The sequence below is a fragment of the Nannospalax galili genome, unplaced genomic scaffold (assembly GCF_000622305.1).
Source record: "Nannospalax galili isolate Female #2095 unplaced genomic scaffold, S.galili_v1.0 scaffold593, whole genome shotgun sequence".
NCBI lineage: Eukaryota > Metazoa > Chordata > Mammalia > Rodentia > Spalacidae > Nannospalax > Nannospalax galili.
The window spans coordinates 1106927-1125186 of record NW_008332686.1 but is presented as its reverse complement, the minus strand read 5'-3'; the positions used below and the strand labels follow the sequence as shown (position 1 = coordinate 1125186).

The window sequence follows — 18260 nt, the reverse complement described above, 5'->3', positions numbered from 1 at the left end:
CCCCTGAATCCTATGCACTCTGCCATACATTCTGAGTCCTGTTCTTTGAAAAAAATTATTATGCTTGGACAGTTTTATACATCCATGCAGTGAATTTTAGTTATTGTCAACCCTGTTACCATCTCTTATCCATGATCCTTCTACCGCTGAAAATCTTTTTTGTAACATGTTCCCCTCCTAGTTTTTTGTCTTCCTTCTGTGTGTGAAATATTGAAACTAATCAAATTTGCTTGCATGAGCATGGGAGGGAGGTTATGCACAAGATCAAAGGTGACTTACTATTGATACAGCAGTGATGGTCGTGAGTCTACTGCCTCCAGCAACCAGTGACTGCTTACAACTTTTCAAGGATAGTGATGCCAAACACGGCTGTCACTTTAGGTTTTGCAATTTGACTAGTTGTGTGTTACTGAATTATCCACTGCCTGATTCATTAAGAAGCTTCTTTGATAAAGTTTGAGCCAACATTAATCTGTGGATAAGATTGGTCTATAGAAAAATTCAAGAAAATTCACATCATGAGAAAGTAATTTTTTATGTGTGTGAGTGTACTGCCTGCATCTGTATAAGTGCACCCATGTCATGCAATGGCTGGTGGAGGTCAGAAGATTGTGTTGGATACCCTGGAACTGTAGTTAAGGATAGTTGTTAGATACCATGTGGTTCTAGGAACCAAACCTATTTCCCTGCAAGAGTAGCCAGTGCTCTTTATCATTTAGCTATTCCAGACCACTGTTAAAGAAAAATGATCAGAGGAGTTCATCAGGACCTTTATCAACTGCTTCCTGTATTTCCCTTCACTCTATGGCTATATGTGTCATAGGTAAAAATATTCTTATGAAACACTTAATTTTAACTGTACCACATAAATCCTGAAAGCAGTGTTGTTATACCACAATGATTTCTATAATTTCAGAGCACATCACTAAGCTATTTTCAGTCCCCTTTTCCCCATCCTTCATTATTTAAAACATAAGATCAATGTGGCTGAAAAGATGGCTCAGCAGTTAAGAGCACAGGCTGCCCTTGCAGAGGACCTGGGTTTGGTTCCCAGCACCAACATGGCAGCCAACACCACCCTTAACTCCAGTTCCGGGTGATCCAGTGTTCTCTTCTGACCTCAGTAGGTGGGTATTGCACAACATGGGTGCACTTACATACATGCAAGTGATACACTCATACACTTGAAATAAAAGTATTAAATAAAATATTTTTAAAACATATGATTTTTGTGATTCCATTTCATCACCAATTCTTTAGATTTTTGTGATATTCACCTTAATACTCATATTAATGTGAAGAACTCCCAGTTTTGTTTTCATGTGTCTGTTATTGATGACTAACAATATACGTTCTATTTTCGGCAGTGTTTTGTCTGCTCTGTCAAGTCTGTGCTATAATATTTCAGCTATTATTTAATGAGGAAGTTTATTTCTCTTCTTATCTTCAATCTCCTGGTTATATATACACATGTCCATGTTCAGATATAATATTTTGAAAATTACATTATCTAATCTGTTTGCAACTCAAGAGGATATAGTTTTTAATGAATACAAAACATTCTTCCATTCAACACAAGAGAAAGCAAAAACTGATGGTAAAATTTGAACAAACTTGATGCATCTCTTACAGACATCTTAAATGTATGGTGATTCATGATTACAAATTTAGGGAGTTATCCTGAATTCACACAAATGAAAAACTTACCATTAACTTGCTTTTAAAACACACATATAAAATTATGGTTTAGATTACAAATCCATCAAAATAACTTACATGTTATAAAAATGGTTTAGTAATTTTAGTTAATTTTCAATTTAAATGCGTTTGCAAGATTTCTCTTTAAATGTTAGTAAGTGTATATGTTTAAACCAAATATCATAAGGAGTTGTGTTTCCACAGAATATTCCTTGAGATCCTATTAAGTGAATTATTTGAATCATAAGTTTCAGTAAATGAGTATAATAGAGTAAAACAAGTTTCAGAAGCAACATATTAATTTTTCCTCTAATAATTAGATTTTGGGAAGTCTGTCAGGGATTATCATGATTACATTGATTGATCTGGGGAAACCGATCCTGAAAGCAGATGACACAATTCCCTGGTTTGGGGACCTGGACTCTGCAACAGTAGGTAAGTAAGCATAGTAGTAGACATGAGTGCATTCATTTCTCTCTGTTCCTGGCTGTGGATGTGACCTTCTATTTCAGGTTCTTGCCTTGATTTCTCTGCAGTGAAGGACTTGAATCTGGGTTCATGAGCTTAAACAAATTCTTTCTCCTCTATGTTGATAGTCAGGATACTTTATTGCAGAAACAGAAATTTAATGTAGGATACACTATGAAAAAACCTGCATCTCCTAACAAAGAAAAATTTAGAAGCACATCAATGAGAGTTCAGCACCAGACACTGCAATGCTTAGTAACAAAATGAAAAATATTTTCTGTAGTAAGATGCTGAGATTCTTTCAAGAACTCTCTTCCCCACACTATACAGGTTGCTGTGCTTTGCACTGCTTTATGTATTTGTTTTAGAGGATTCAGAAAGTATTTTGTGTATCAAAATGATGAAGACTGTACCGACCCTTCCACATCATTGACTCCCTCAAGGGATTAGAATTTATCAGCATCAATCACAATGATCTATAAAAACCGCATGCAAAAATATCCTGTAAATTGAAGAAACTTTTTACCCTCCATTTCAGTTATTCATTATGATAGAACACATCTTGAGATCCATTCAGTCAAGTGAGACTTTTGTGCCCACTAATTTCCAGACAGCCTCCTTCACATCCTTGTTCCTCAGGCTGTAGATGAGAGGGTTCAGCATGGGATTGACAACGGTGTAGAAGACAGAGGCTACTTTGACCACTTGCCGAGAATTTTTGGAGTTAGGCACACAGTACAGGGAAAGTATGGTCCCATGGAAGATGGTGATGGCTGTCAGGTGGGATGCACATGTGGAGAAGGCCTTGCGACGCCCACTGGCGGATTTGATTTTTAGTACTGTCACAAAAATGAACACATAAGAAGTGAGGATGATCAGCAGTGTACTTACCTCATTGAAGGTAGCAAAGCCAAACAGCAGCATGTGGGGTACAAATATATTAGAGCTAGAGACAGCAATAACAGCAGTGTATTCACAGAAAAAGTGGTTGATTATATTGAATCCTGAAAACTTTAGCTGGAGAGCATAGCAGAGGAGAACCAAAGGTCCAAACATGCCCCAGAGGTACGATCCAGTCACTAGCAGGATGCACAGCCTCTGTGACATGGCCACTGTGTACAGCAGGGGATTACAGATGGCCACAAAGCGATCATAGGCCATCACTGCCAGCAGGTAGGACTCCGTCACAACAGCCACACAGGACAGGAAGTACTGCAACATGCAGCTGAAGTAGAGGATGCTTTTATCAGCCAGGACCAAGTTCTCAAGCAGCTTGGGTGTGATGATGGTAGAGTAGCAAAAGTCAACAAAGGAAAGATGGCTGAGGAAGAAGTACATGGGGGTGTGGAACTTGGGGTTGACCTTGATGAGCACTATCATCCCAAGATTCCCTACCACAGTGATGATGTACATGAACAGAAACACCAGGAAGAGAGGGATCTGAAGCTCGGGGTAATCGGTGAAGCCCAAGAGGACAAAGGTCACCTCCACACTCCCATTCCTTATTGTCAGCACCATAACAATCTTCAGTGGGAGACAGTGATTGAAGGGAATCCTGTTAAATACAATATTTACAATTGTTATGATTATACCATTGCTTTCCATGAGTGTAACAGGTTACACATGATAGAAAATGTTTTTTAATAAACTCATAGATCAATTAAGATTATAAGACAGGTATCAAATAGTTCCTGAAAACACATATATGATACTGCTTTATTTTGATTATTTGTAAAATAAATTATAGAATTAAGACAGTAACTTTCTTTTTACTCAGAGAATTAAGATATTAGAGCTATCTAAGGAAAAGTTGTAGCAATTGCAATTTGGCAACATCTGTTACATAAATTGACCACTGCTTATTGACTGTGTCTAATCCTGAGTGACTGTGGAAGACAATGTTGTGCCTTTGATACCTGAGTGAATTTAGATGTGTTTTTTCCTTGTGAGCAATTGTCAGTGAGGCTGAGACAAATATTTCCATACATAAAAAATATATTTTATAAATATTATTAGCCTTAAAATTATATCCTAATTATTGTGCCTTAACATAAGAAGAAAAATCAAAGAGAAACTTAGTTACAATAACAGACAGAGATATTGCACTTTCAAATGGATAAACATAACTCCTACATAGAAACAGGTCACCGTCCTCCTGTTTCTCTATAGGTTGAGTAGAACTGGGAAAGATAGGTTCTTTTATCTATATCTGTATCTCCAGGGACTCAAACTCTAGAGAATATCCCAGAAGTTCTTCTTCACAAGCATCAAAACAGACAATTAAGATTGAACCTCAGGTGCCAAACTATCTTTAATGAAGTGAGTGTCCTTGAAATTCCACAGAGCATTGCACCATGAAGCTTACTCTCAGTTTTTATTAGTACATAATTGAAAATCTCCCTCTGATTAACATTAAAATAAACTCAAACACTGTGTCATCTATGTCATATTTAAAAATGACCCTCTTTGAAATTTGATGCTATTATATGACTTTTTTAGAAAACTTAAGGTGATTTATCAAAATATGCCAAAATATTATTCATTTTGAGGGAAAGTCATACCTCAAGAAAATTCTTTCATGTATCCTGTAGTGTTTGGGGTGAGAATTCAGCCTTTATGATTGTCCTAGAGACGCATTTGGTAGGCAGAGTTTGTTCAGATCATTGCTAAAATATATAATAACTTACAGATTAGATTCAGGATTTTCAAGCAGCACAATAAAACCCTCTGCAAACTTCCTATATTTTAGGCAGCAGAGTCCAACATGAATTTACACAGGTCATACTAGAGTACTGAATGATCACTTGGTGGAAATATCACCAAGTAAATGCTATGTCGTAAGCCGTCTAGCTGCCTCTGTCTTCCGATGAATTATGGCATGCCCTCTGTAGTTCTTTATGCAAAGTCTTGGATGCTGTGAACTTAAATCTCCTTCCCTCTTGCAGTTGCTTACTTGTCCCCAAGACAACAGTGAATTATGTCTCTACTCTTATCAATGGCTTGTGACTTGTAGCACATAGACCAGGTCACATGGTGTGGATTATACTGGCCTCCCCAACTCTGATCCTTGGAAACCTATTAAAGCAAGAAACTCTGTTTGTCCTGTGAAGTTGAAGATTCTTCTGTTAAGTCCACATAATGCTGATAATGCTGCCTGTCATATGATGCAATAATTCTCCTGGTATTATGGGAATTGAAGACCTTATGCCTTTAGGATCTTGTCATGCTAAGGATAGCAAGAATCTTCCCTAATGCTTTCTCACATCAGGGCCTCATTGTGGCTGTCAATGACCCTGAGCTTAAATCTATAATAAAGCTCTTCTGAAGGATAATTTACCTCAGTCTCCTTTCTACAATATTGTTCAGCTTTAAGTTATAATAATTACTATGAACCCTGCATTTATTATCATGAACAAGTTTTGGACTACCCAAGCAATCTCTTAACATTAGGCATGCACAGGTGTCATAAGACAATCATGTTCAGAGTACTGTATTGATGCCAATGGTTCATAAACTTCCTTTATATCTTCCAGTTGAAACTGAACTCATAGATCTGATTTTCCCCATGGTAACTTGAAGATATAACAAATAACCAGAACCTTAATTTTCAGATGATACCTCACTATATCCTGACACACAGTAAATAGGGCAGGACTATCCTACTCTAGGGTAGCCCTGAAAGACAGCAGGGAACAAAACATTTAGTATTACATAGAAACTAAAAATGTGCTCATGACTTCAGGGCCATCTTTATAAACCTAGACAAGAGACAGATTCTACAGCAATAAATTTGAAGAATGGAATAATATTCTCCAAAATGTACTGCATGCTTAAAATTAACAATGAATAAACACTATCTCTAACAATTTATGAGACTTAGAATTGTTGAATCCACAGAAAATGTGGAAAAGCCTTCTCTCTTTATCACCCTCCATTATTTATTGCTTAAAGCTTTGATTCTACTAAGTTACAGACCTTGTTTCTCAAAAGAGTGATGATTTCCCTGAAGGACACAGGGCTGACGCCATTAAACTGCAATAGTGACCTGACTTGAATGTGAATATGTGGTAGGATCAAGTAATTTATAGATTTCAGAGCTTAGGTGTTTCAATACCCTATAGCTTCTGCATCTACTCTTCAAACACTTCTATGAGATTAAAAAGCCAGTGGCAATAAGAAGAGGCTATGAGAGTCCTTGAAGGAAATTTAATGTGCCAGCAACCAATATCAGTCACTTAACAGATGAGTGATGACATCTTATAATGAAAGTGTCAGCTTTAGTTTTCACTCAACTAAAAAGTAGTAACATTCCAGTGAAACTGCCAGGGTCATTGTATTAGTCACTTTTCTGTTACTGTGATGGAAACACTGACCCAGGCAATTTAAAGAAGGAAGGGTTTATTTGAGCTTATGGTTCCAGGGGAATTAACAGTCCATCTTGGCAGGAAGGCATGGTGGCAGAGATGGCTGGAGGAGGAGCGGAATCTAAGCTCTCACATCATCACGCAGGTACAGGAAGCAAGAGGGCGACCGGAGATCTGGCAAGGCTTAAGAACTCTTTAATCCCACCCCTAGTGATGTGCTTCTTCCAGGATAACCACACTTTCTAAAACCTCCCAAAACAGCATCATCATCTGGGGACAAAATGTCCAAACACTTGGAGCCAATGGGGGACATTTTCATTCAAACCACCACATTCCACTCCTGGCCCCCATAGGCTCACGATCATATAAAATGCAAAATGCAGTTAGTCCAAATTTACAAGTCCCCATAGTCATTATCAGTCTCAATAAAATTCAACAGTCCACAGTCCAAAGTCTATCTGAGACTCAGGTAATTATCTTAACTGTAAGCATCTATAAAATTAAAAGACAAATTACATACATACTCCCAACATATAGTGGAACTGAGTACACATTACCATTCCAAAACGGAAAAATGGAGGCATAGTAAGGAAATACCAGACCAAAAGAAGACCAAAAACCAGCAGGGAAAATACCAAATCTAGTAGCTCCACATCCAACTTCTGGGACTTTACTTCCAAAGAACTTAGCTCAGCCTCTCTAGCTTTGCTGTGTGCAACACACATCTCTCTCCTGTGCTGGACCTTTGGCTTATCTTTACATAGGCAGAAGTGGAAAAAAAAAGGAGCCAGGGCTCCTCTCAAGCCCATGTGACACCTGAAGAACAGATATTCAAACGTCCTTAAGAGTAAAAATAAATTGATGTATCTGGGCCAACTGTATGGTTTAAAAAACTCAAAAGGAAAGTATAACCAAAAATCAAAGGGTTTGTAGCTGCCATGTGGGTGCTGGGACTAGAACCTGGGTCCTCTGCATGAGCAGTCACTGTTCTTAACTGCTGAGCCATCTCTCCAGCCCCAGACTCAATATTTTCATCCAGAGTAGTTGACTGTAACATTTTCAAAAAAAATGTAGAATTTATGTTACAAAAAAAATTATTTGTTAATAATTTTTGTTGAAGTATAATTGAAATAAAATGAAGTAGACCATCAGGAGATCAACTTTCTAAGTGAAACTCAACAAACTTGTATATATATGAAGAAGGGCAATATATTATTACTGAATATTATCCAGAATCATAAATTAAGATCCTGTCCAAGCAATGTACCTTAAACATACTATGCATGAAATGTTATATAAACTCATTTTATTCTTAAAAACATACTTAACATAAAAATATAACAAATAAAAAAGATTACTGGATAATTGGATATGTATTTTCTTATGCAGCACATTGCTATAAATGGCCATATTATTAGTTTACTGGTCTTCAGCTTTACAACATAACCAATATAACAAATACCATTTATATGTTGACAAACATATAAGTTGTTTTCTGTTTGAGGCGAATAGAAATATTGTCTTTACCTATACTGTAATTATATGATTTTACTTGTGAATGGATATAATTATAGACATAAAAGTTTACTGAAAGACATGATCAAATTCATTCTCATGAAAAATTTCCATTCCTGCAAATTATTCAGCTTTTATTAATTTTGTATCCTTATTACATTCATGGTATTTCTTGACTTTTAAAATCTTTTAGATTATAACTGCAATACTATTATGAGTCTCTTTTCTACATATTCTGAAGTGGTTTTCCAATCTGTCCTGTTCCAAAGTCATTTGGTAGTAAACTCCAAACAAGGATTTAGATATAAGACAATCACATGGAAAGTCATTCTGAAATGTTCTATAAGCTAATTCCAAAGGACAAGATTAAGGATAGATGAATTTAGTAGACAAATGGTCCTTAGTTATTCTGTGAAAAAAAAAAAACCTCTATAGCACCTAACAGAATTTTCCTGAGCAAAGTTTAGGAACTTTTAGTAATTATGCACCCACTGTAATTGATTGATGTTTGAGAGCCATTTCTGGGAGTTGTTGCTTGTACTTTTAAACCTGTGCATACTTATATAGAGCTCACTCTTACTTTGGAGAAGAAAATGCCTCAAAGTTATGAATATTTTCTGTATTTTCCTTTTCTGAAGGAAGGGATGAAAAATGAAACAATTTAGAAGGACCACTAAAGTAACAAGCATAAAAAGAAGGAATCAATGAATCAAAAATAGGATATTTGGAGACTAGAGAGATGGCTAAGCAGTTAAGCACACTGCTCTTGCAGAAGACCTGAGTTCTGTTCCCAGAACCAACACTGTGTTTGACAACCATCTGTAACTTCAGTCCTAGGAAATCCATTTTCAGTTTCTGATCCCCGTGGGCATTGTATCTTTGGGTGCACGTACATATGTGCAAGCAAAACACTCATATGCATAAAATACAAATAAATAAAACTTTAATATTTGATAAAACTAATAAAATTGATTGAATTCTACTCTATTGAATCAAGGGTGGGAAAAATTAAACATGAAAGCAAAATTCTTAACAGCACTGAAAAGTGAGGATCACAATGCATCTTGTGAATATGGTGTCAAAGCTTTTAACCACATAGCAAGCTTGGGTAAATTCTAAGGGGAAAGTAAAGCTGATTTCACAAGGAATCCATACTTTTTCTATAATGCAATTAAACTATTCACCATATTTAAAATATTTTTTAATTCATAATTGAAAATTCTCCATGTAGCTAAAAATTTGTGGGCTGGAGAGATGAATCAGCAGCTAAGAGCACTGGCTGCTCTTGCAGAGGATCTGGGTTCAATTCTTGCCACACCCATATGGCAGCTAACAACCATCTGTAACTCCAGTTCCAGGTGATCCAACACCATCTTCTGACATCAGAGGTCATTGAGTGACACAGGTGCACCTACCTACATGCAGGCAATACACCTATACACATAAAATATAAAATAAAATTAAATATTATTTTAAGAAAAGAAAACATGCCAAAAATCTAATATTATGCATTTTTATAACTGTAAAACAGACATTCCCAAATCCATCTTAAAAGGCTAGCATAACTTTGATTCCAAAGAACAAAGAGGGAAAAGTTAAGATAGTGAACAAACATATTCATAATCAGAGAATTTGAAATTCTAACAAAATGATAATAGAAACTTATAATGATGCATTTTTACATTGTGAAGAGTGGAATGTCAGCATCATTGGGGGTCACTTCTTACTCTACTGAATTCAAAGAGATTCATAAACAGTCATTTCTATCCCTTTCTCTTTTACTTGCAATAGGTTTGCAATATTTAAGGACATATAAGAAATGTCTAACAAATTTTGAGTAAATGTGATCCTATTATTTGAAAAAAATGTAGTAAATATGAAGGAAATATATAATAGGCATTAAAAATAAATAGAGCAGGCATGTGCATGGGGATGTGAGTTTATGTGAAAGAGTGTAAGTGCAACTGTATGTGTGATTATACTCAGTGAGAAAACATTTTAACATTAATTTTCTTATGGTCAGCACTGCATTCTTATTTCTAAGGTCATAGTTAAAGTATTTAACGCAAGGATCAAAATAGTGTAAAATGAACTTCTTTCAGCATCCAGCAGCTATGAGTTTAAAATGTAAGTAACAAATAGAAATGAAGAATGAGTCCATGGAAGAAACTGATGTTGCCATTCAGGAGACATGGGGGAAGAAGGCTTATTGCATGTCACCATTAGAAGCCTTCTATTTTCTAATTGCTTGAGAATTCCATACATGCACATCATATGTTTCCATTATATCTACCCACTATGTCTTCCTCTTTCGTTCCTCCCTTATGCATATAAGTGGCTAGTAAACAATTTAGAAACGTTCAATATCATTAGCCACAAGGGAAATGCAAATTAAAACTACTTTGGATTCTACCTCACTCCAGTCAAAATAGCTATCATTAAAAAAATCAAAAGAAAAAACAATGTATCAAGGTTGTAGAGACAGGAGAATCTTTATCCACTGTTGGTGAGAGTGTAAATTGGCCATCACTTTGGAAATCACTCTGGAATTTTCTAAAACATCTGAAAATAGAATTGTCATTTGACCCAGTGTTTCCACTCTTGGGAATCTGCCTAAACTCCTCCATATCCTCCTACAGAAACACTTGCACATTTGCATGCATTGCTATTCTACTCATAACAGCCAGGAAATTAAATCAGCCCAGATGCCCATCAACAGATGGACAATATGTGATATGTATACATAATGGAAACTTATTCAGATGTAAAGAAAAAATGAAATTGGAAGAAAATAGATGCACCTGGAAAATACCAGACTCTGATAACCCAGATCCAGAAAGGCACACACTGCATGTTATTTCTCATTTGTAGATCCTAGCTTTCAATTTTTGATTTGTGTATTTCAGTTGGTTTGCTTGTGTGTATGTTAGAATGTTAGACAGGGACCATGAGAAGGAAAGAGGTGTTAATGAGGGAGTGGGTGATAGAACACAAGTGATTTTAAAGTAGAAGCAGGGAATGCTAGAAATATTAAGCGTTAAAAATTTAAGCAGGGAAGGAGTATGGGATGGAGGAGAGGAAGGGGTAGAGGTGGGTGAACCAAAACAAAGGATGCGTGAAAATTGTCTTATGGAAAAACACTACTTTGTGAGCTATTTAAAAATACCTTTAAGGCTAGATGTGGTAGTTCATGCCTTTAATCCCATCATTTGGGAGGCAAAAGGCAAACTCTTTGAGTTTGAGGCCAGCGTATCTACATAGTATGCTTCATCCAGGGTTATATAATAAGACCTTGTCTCAAAAATGTCATTTGAAACAAGGAAGCTTGGACAGAGGTGCCCTGGATGGATGACTAGTGCTCCTCTAGAAGATTTAAGTGCTTAAATGAACATCTCAGTGACAGACATTGGAAACCTCCCTACAAGTTATTGGGCAGGGAGATTCCACGGGCTCATTAAATGACAAGGCTATTGCCAATTCCCTTGGTTGCCCACCATTACTAGATAGCAATACCATACTGTTAAAGAGACTACACACTTTCATTGTAGGGCATAAAGAACTCAATCTAGAACTGACTAGGAAACTTCCTCCCTGCTGACTAGCTTTTACAGTGCTATGCAGCTACCAGGGTAGAAAAGACATCAATGATCTTACCCAGCACTGGACCCCACATGCTACAATATGTGTCTGTCAAGCAAACTGGTTATAGTGTCATGATTACTATGTTGTGCTCTGTCAAAACAAAACAAACCAAAACAATAAACTTATAACAAAAAATAACAAGGAAACTTACTGCATAAGCGCTGTATGTGGTTAGCTAGAAATTTATGAACTGAGTTTGGGATGGTAGAGAATTGAAGTAATTAGGGCCAAATAATTATCTACAACTTATATGTAATCAGATGTACAGAAAGTAACAGCTGTTTTCTAACTTCACTCCATTTTGAGTAAGTGGTGGATAGTGTAGAGGAGGAATAGAGCACTGCATTATAATCTATGGTCAAGTTGTCAAAGTATTATAAAATGTTATTCCATTTCACTTGAAAACTAATCAACCCAATCTTCTAATTTAACAAGTACAGAGAATCACATCAATTTATTAGGACTGAAGAGACTTAACATATCTATTCCATAGTGACCTAATAACCCCTTTAAATACAAGTTTGCATTATACATTAGCTTTCCCATAATTCTTCCTTCAGTAAACATACTCAGAAGAAATAACCTGATAGAAAATTCACTGACAATTTTGTGGAAATGGTCATGGAGTTATTTGGAGATGTTTAAACAAGATCCTGGGAAAGTTACTGCAACATAATAATAAACCTAGGAGTTCATATTCTAAAATTCTTTGAGCTTTTGCATTGACAGTTTAATCTTAGACTTACAATGTCTTCTCTCCTCACTGTTAAGGGATTATCACTTTCCTATCTCCCATCGCTTTTCAGTGATTTTGCTTATTCTTTCATGATCTCAGGCTTTGGCCATTATAAAATCTATCATTAAAATTGAAAATGGTATTACAGAGTATATCTCCTGTTGCCAATATCTCAGTCATTTTGCTAATCATTGAAAATGTATTCTGGTTATACTTCATATGTGTGCTATGCTTAATTTTTCCTGAAATTCTTTAATTTCATAAGAACAAAAGTTATATTTAACATTTCATTTAGACCTCTGGAATATGTAACATAACATCAAGGACATCATTTCAACTTCGGCAAAATGATCCTAGGAAACATGACAGTTCAATTTTAGCACCATTAGTTTGACTAAGATCGACTCCTTGATACTCTCATGCAGTTTGCTCACAAAACATGTCTGAATTTCACTTACAGACAGGAGAAGATTTAATATAGGTGAGATTAAATATTAATATATTTAATACAAGTAACATTTAAACAGTGACTTAAAGTTGGCTTACTCAGTTATGACTCTGCTTTTATCAAAAATCTGTAGATAAATATTCCAAGGAAGATTTCACACACACACACACACACACACACACATGCACACTAAGCTTGGTCCAGAGCCTAGACTAGAGACCCAAGTTAGTCAATCCTCAGATGTAAATGGGTGACTTTTTGTTGTATGACAGATACTACATTTAAATAATTGTTCCTTTTACATATGAAAATAATTGATGCCTGAATCAAAAGTGTGCATTATATCAATATCAATATTTCACTGTCATATTGAAGTTTTGCGAGAAATGGATAAAAAATTGTTTATTGTATGACTTACAATAAAGAATTTAAAATATTCTCAAACAGGTTTTACATAAATAATAACTTCCCACAAACTACAATGTCACAAACCTTGGAGATTAGAATATATTGTAAATTCTGTGACAGTTTTGTAATACATCAAAGAAAGCATTTAAATTGACTTGATAGACCTTTATAAAAGAAAAATTGAGGGCATAAAATTGTGGATTACAGATGGGAGAAAGTGTCTAAATATGAAATTCTCAAAGAATCAGTAAAAATTAAAAATATGTTATGAAACAAAAAAAATCTATGCCATGTCATGTACTATAAATGTGACCTATAGATATATATGCAATCACATTTAGTTTTGAAAAAATTTCAATATCATAGTGTTTCACTTGGAATTAAATGCAAGTATTGTTTAAGCCATTTAATAGTTCTGTCTGAACATCTCCATGTAACAATTTATATTAGAAAATGTAGCTAATAATTATAAAATATAAGTTTTAAATGTTTAAAAAACCCCACTATATTATAGGACCTTTAAAGAAGATACTATAAGAACATATTTTTACTCTTTTTCTCTTTTCACAGGTAATTAGTAATGCACACTGTGATTTAATTATCACACATATACATAAATTGTTTAATTTCCCAAGGTGTTCCATTAATTATTGGAAGAAAAATCTAAAATTTATCAATCAATGAAATCTGTCAAACATATTTCTAAAAATAACCGATAATTGTGTTTGGTTACATTGAATGAAAAATAAACTTTAGGTAGACTAACTTCTTCACAGTGTCTTTAACATCTTTGTTTCTTAGGCTATAGATGAGGGGATTCAGCATAGGGATGACCAAGCTGTGGAACACGGTGGCTATTTTCACCAGAAACAGAGAGCTTCTGGACTTGAGCACACAGTAGAGAAGAAGGACTATCCCATGGCCAATTCCGATGGCGGTGAGGTGAGAGGCGCAGGTAGAGAAGGCTTTTCGGAGGGCCCCCTTAGTAGGGATCTTGAGGACAGTGATAACGATGAACACATAGGAGGCAATGATGATCACAAGGCAACAAGCCTCATTAAACATAGAAATGACTAAACACGCCATTTGACTGAAGGCGATGTCTGAGCAGGATACGGAGAGGAGGGCAGAGTATTCACAGCAAAAGTGATTGATGACGTTAGGTCCACAGTAGGATAGTTGCAAAAGAATGTATGTGAGAGTGGAGGAAAAGATTCCAGCCCATACATAAGTTGCAGCTACGAGGAGAGCACAGAGCTGATGAGACATAGTGACAGTGTAAAGCAGGGGGTTACAGACAGCCACAAACCTGTCATAGGCCATCACTGCCAGCATGAACATTTCTGTAATCACAAACGTACAGCCAAGGAAATATTGTGCTATGCACCCTATGAAGGAGATGCTTTTGTCTTCAACAAGCAAGACTTCTAGCAGCTTCGGTGCAATTGCAGACGTGTAACAAAAGTCCACAAAGGATAGATGGCTGAGGAAAAAATACATAGGAGTGTGAAGTTTAGGATTAATCCTGATGATCAAAATCATGCCAAGGTTTTCCAACACGGTAACCGTGTACATGATGACGAATCCCAGGAACAGGGGCACCTGGAGGTCTGGATATTCTGAAAAGGCCAACAGAATGAAAGTGGAAACAGTGCTCTGGTTTCCCTCGTTTAACTTTTGGCTCCTGCTGGAGGAAATAAGAGAGTTCATCCTGAGCAGAGGGGATGGGTGTGATAGGAAGCAGACAGGCTTCTCAGAAGAACTTCTGGGATGTCAAGTATCAACTATGCATGATGCTATCTCATTGTCATGCTTATGCCTTGTCTCATACGAGTCCACTTAATATTTGAACATGTCATATTCTTTTACTGACTGACTAATGTTCTTCACCTGTAAATAAAAAATGCAATCATCCCATAAATTTCTAAAAATTACTTACATATGAATACAGATTGTGCACAGTTTTTCTGAACTTTCTTACATTCCAAAATTTCAAATTTATAAATTATTATATAGGTTTCAATTAAAGTCAAAATATAGGGGCAGAATAAGAAATAAAAGGAAATAAGAAAGTTCTCTTTAATATACAACATATTAATTTTAACAGCCCATGAATTGTGTGTTTTGGCACTATTTCTTATTTTTATATCATTCAGGAAAGCATAACAATAATGTATTTCCTCAAAGTGTTTGAAATTCATATAATTGTGTATGAAATTAGTCTGTTAGATATTCAAGGAATATCCTGTAGTAAAAGATGTACAGAACTCTCTTTTTTTATAGTTTCATCTTTTAGGTGCCTAGTCAAGTAATAGTGATTATTTCTAAATTATGTTCTTCATTAGGCCATTTGTGGAGAGTATAAAATCATACCTAATTGCTGCTGTTCTTGCTTAAAGAAGTAATGTTTGAAAGTATTGACATTTTCAGGTATTGTCTTGTTTAAGAAAATGTGATTGTTTATTTCATAATATTTATCTGCCTATTTGTTTACATACATATATAATTTAATAAGTATTATTATATTTCTTAACCTCTATGAACCTAAACCTTAGGAAAATTATAGATGCCAGACATGATAACTCACACTTGTAATCCTAGCACTGAGATGTTAAGGCAGTAGGATTATCATGAGCTTCAGATAGTTTCATTATAAAGTTAAGTTCTAGCTGGGTGTGGTGGCACATGCCTGTAATCTCAGCACCTGGGAGGCAGAGGACTTGAACTGTGAGTTCAAGGCTAGTCTGGTCTACATAATGAGTTCTAGGCCAGCTAATGCAAAAGGGAGACTCTGTCTCAAAAAGATAAATAAATAATAAATAAATAGAAAAAGTTCTGGGTTAGTCTTCCAATGAGACCTTATCTCATTAAAAAAATACATATATTAGCAAAAACAGAAATATGTAGTAAGAGTCCTGAGAAATAGAATAAAATCCAGCAATACAGACAAAATGCACCTTAAAAGGGAGTTAGGAGTCACAAGGAGTTTTGATCTCCTTATATTTACATATTGAAAACTGTAACAAATTAAAACCAGTTGAAATAAATACCATGAAATGGACTCTTCACAACTAAGATTATTATACCATAATTGGGATTTCTAGACTACTTTCTAGTATTGATCAGTCCTACATTGGGAATAACAATAGCAGTCACTGTTTATTGTTTTCATGTTTTTAATATTCTCTAATGTTAACTATGATAAAATACAGGCTTTTTTAAACAAACTAATTTTGCTAGATCCAGTGACTAGTCCTATATTAAAGAGGTGAAGTTACAAATCACTATTACTATCACATGACCAAACCAGCATGTGAAAGCATTAGATGTAGAACTTCAGTTACATAAAAAACAGCATGTGAGATAGAACTAAATAGCTTACTCAGCTGAAGTCTCTGTGGCCGATGTAGGACAACCACAAGAGTAGATAGAACTCTTGTGATTTTGTGTCCTTTTTATAATTCAGCAGTACTTTCTGTCTTAATTTTTTTTAATTTTACTAAATAGAGTTTCTTTAAATTTTTGCATTCCATACAATACATCTTAATCATATTTAGGCCCCATTTCTATCTCTCAGCACCTCCCTTGCCCCTGCGAGATTTCATACATTTTGTCATACATGCTAAGGCCTATCAATCAAATCAAGTTTGTTTGTGCCCCCAGATGTCCCTCAGTGTGAGTTCATCCAATGGAGCTTGTTCAGCCTAGCTTGTGTAACTCCCTTAGAGAAGACCAGGTCTCTCATACTCAGCAGTGATCAGTTGCCAATAGTTCCTCAGATAAAGTTCAGGCTTTATATCCATTTTCCAAACTCTGTGCTAACTTTTAGTGGTGTGAATTTTTGTCTTAAAACCTGTGTCTTGAGTACTGCTAGGTTTTGATTGGAAACTGGATAGAAAAAGATTCATCGCTGGACAGAATAGCTCACCCAATGTTTAATACTGTAAACGTATTTTACTGGTGTCATCTCTCTAAGAATTCCTGTGAGTTCAATTCGCTTAGAACAAGTTACAAACACTAAATGTTTTACACTGTGTTTAGCTCTTAATATTGACTGTATGCACTGATTCGTTCAGCCTAGAATATGGTAACAGAAGTAAACATTTTTTCCTTAAAAATCTTCTTTATTTACTTTTATTTTATATGTATGAGTGTTTGCCTGCATGCCTATAAGTGCACCCGTGTTGTGCAATTACCATGGAGGCCAGAAAAGGGTTCAATCCCCTGGAACTGGAGTTATAGATAATTGTTAACCACCATGTGGGTGGGTGTTGTGAACCGAACCCTGGTTCTCTACAGGAGCAGCCAAAGCTCTTAAGCTCTGGGCCAGCTCTCCAGCCCCTCCAAATATTTTTCTTTAGATAAACAAACTTGTAAGAAAATAAAACAATTAGATTTTGTCTTGCTGACCTCCCTAGACAGTTTTCTTCTGGTTGCTATTAAGTAACAACTTCAGCAGTAAATTTAGTTGTTGGCAAAACAGTCTTACGCTGTTAACATTAAATTATTTTACATTCATTCTTATCGCTTTTGAAGTTCTCTTTTTGTTTGTTTGTTTTTTGGTCTTTATTTTTTTTTTTTTTAAGACAAGGTCTCCCTGTAGCCCCAGATGGCTGGAACTCACTTTGTATACCAGGTTGGCCTAGATGGCATAGAGATCTGCCTGTCTTTGCCTCCCAAGTGCTGGGATTAAAGGTGTGGACCACAACGCCTGGCCTGCATTTCAAGTTCTATCTGAATCTTCTCATCTTCTAAAGGATTATTGTTTTCCATGTCAGTAAACACATTGGCTTATTCAAATATGACATGGTACAGACTTGGAAGCTTTGTTTCACGCACTGATAAGGATTTTTCTACTAGCCACACCTTGGGAATTGCATTACATATTTGGGAGAGTTCATTTAACATATTAAAGGCCTTAGGTTCCAGATCATGATAACCTGAGTTAAAATTTTGATCAGCTACATGTTTCCATGTGGGC

The 18260-nt window shown here is 35.7% G+C and overlaps 2 protein-coding genes across 2 annotated transcripts; both read right to left on the bottom strand.

Annotated features, from left to right (window-relative positions):
• Positions 1 to 2739: 2739 nt before the first annotated feature.
• LOC103729647 (olfactory receptor 5D14) lies at positions 2740 to 3684 on the bottom strand. The gene has a single exon (XM_008827716.1). The coding sequence runs from the start codon at positions 3682 to 3684 to the stop codon at positions 2740 to 2742; it is 945 nt and encodes a 314-aa protein (XP_008825938.1).
• A 10324-nt stretch (positions 3685 to 14008) lies between these two features.
• Positions 14009 to 14989, bottom strand: LOC103729618 (olfactory receptor 5D18-like). Its single transcript, XM_008827695.1, has one exon. It carries the CDS (start codon positions 14987 to 14989, stop codon positions 14009 to 14011), a length of 981 nt encoding a protein of 326 aa, XP_008825917.1.
• Positions 14990 to 18260: the final 3271 nt, after the last annotated feature.

Excerpts from the sequence above, each read along its gene's own strand:
- LOC103729647 (XM_008827716.1), bottom strand. The coding sequence starts at position 3,684 with ATGGTGCTGACAATAAGGAATGGGAGTGTGGAGGTGACCTTTGTCCTC.
- LOC103729618 (XM_008827695.1), bottom strand. The coding sequence starts at position 14,989 with ATGAACTCTCTTATTTCCTCCAGCAGGAGCCAAAAGTTAAACGAGGGA.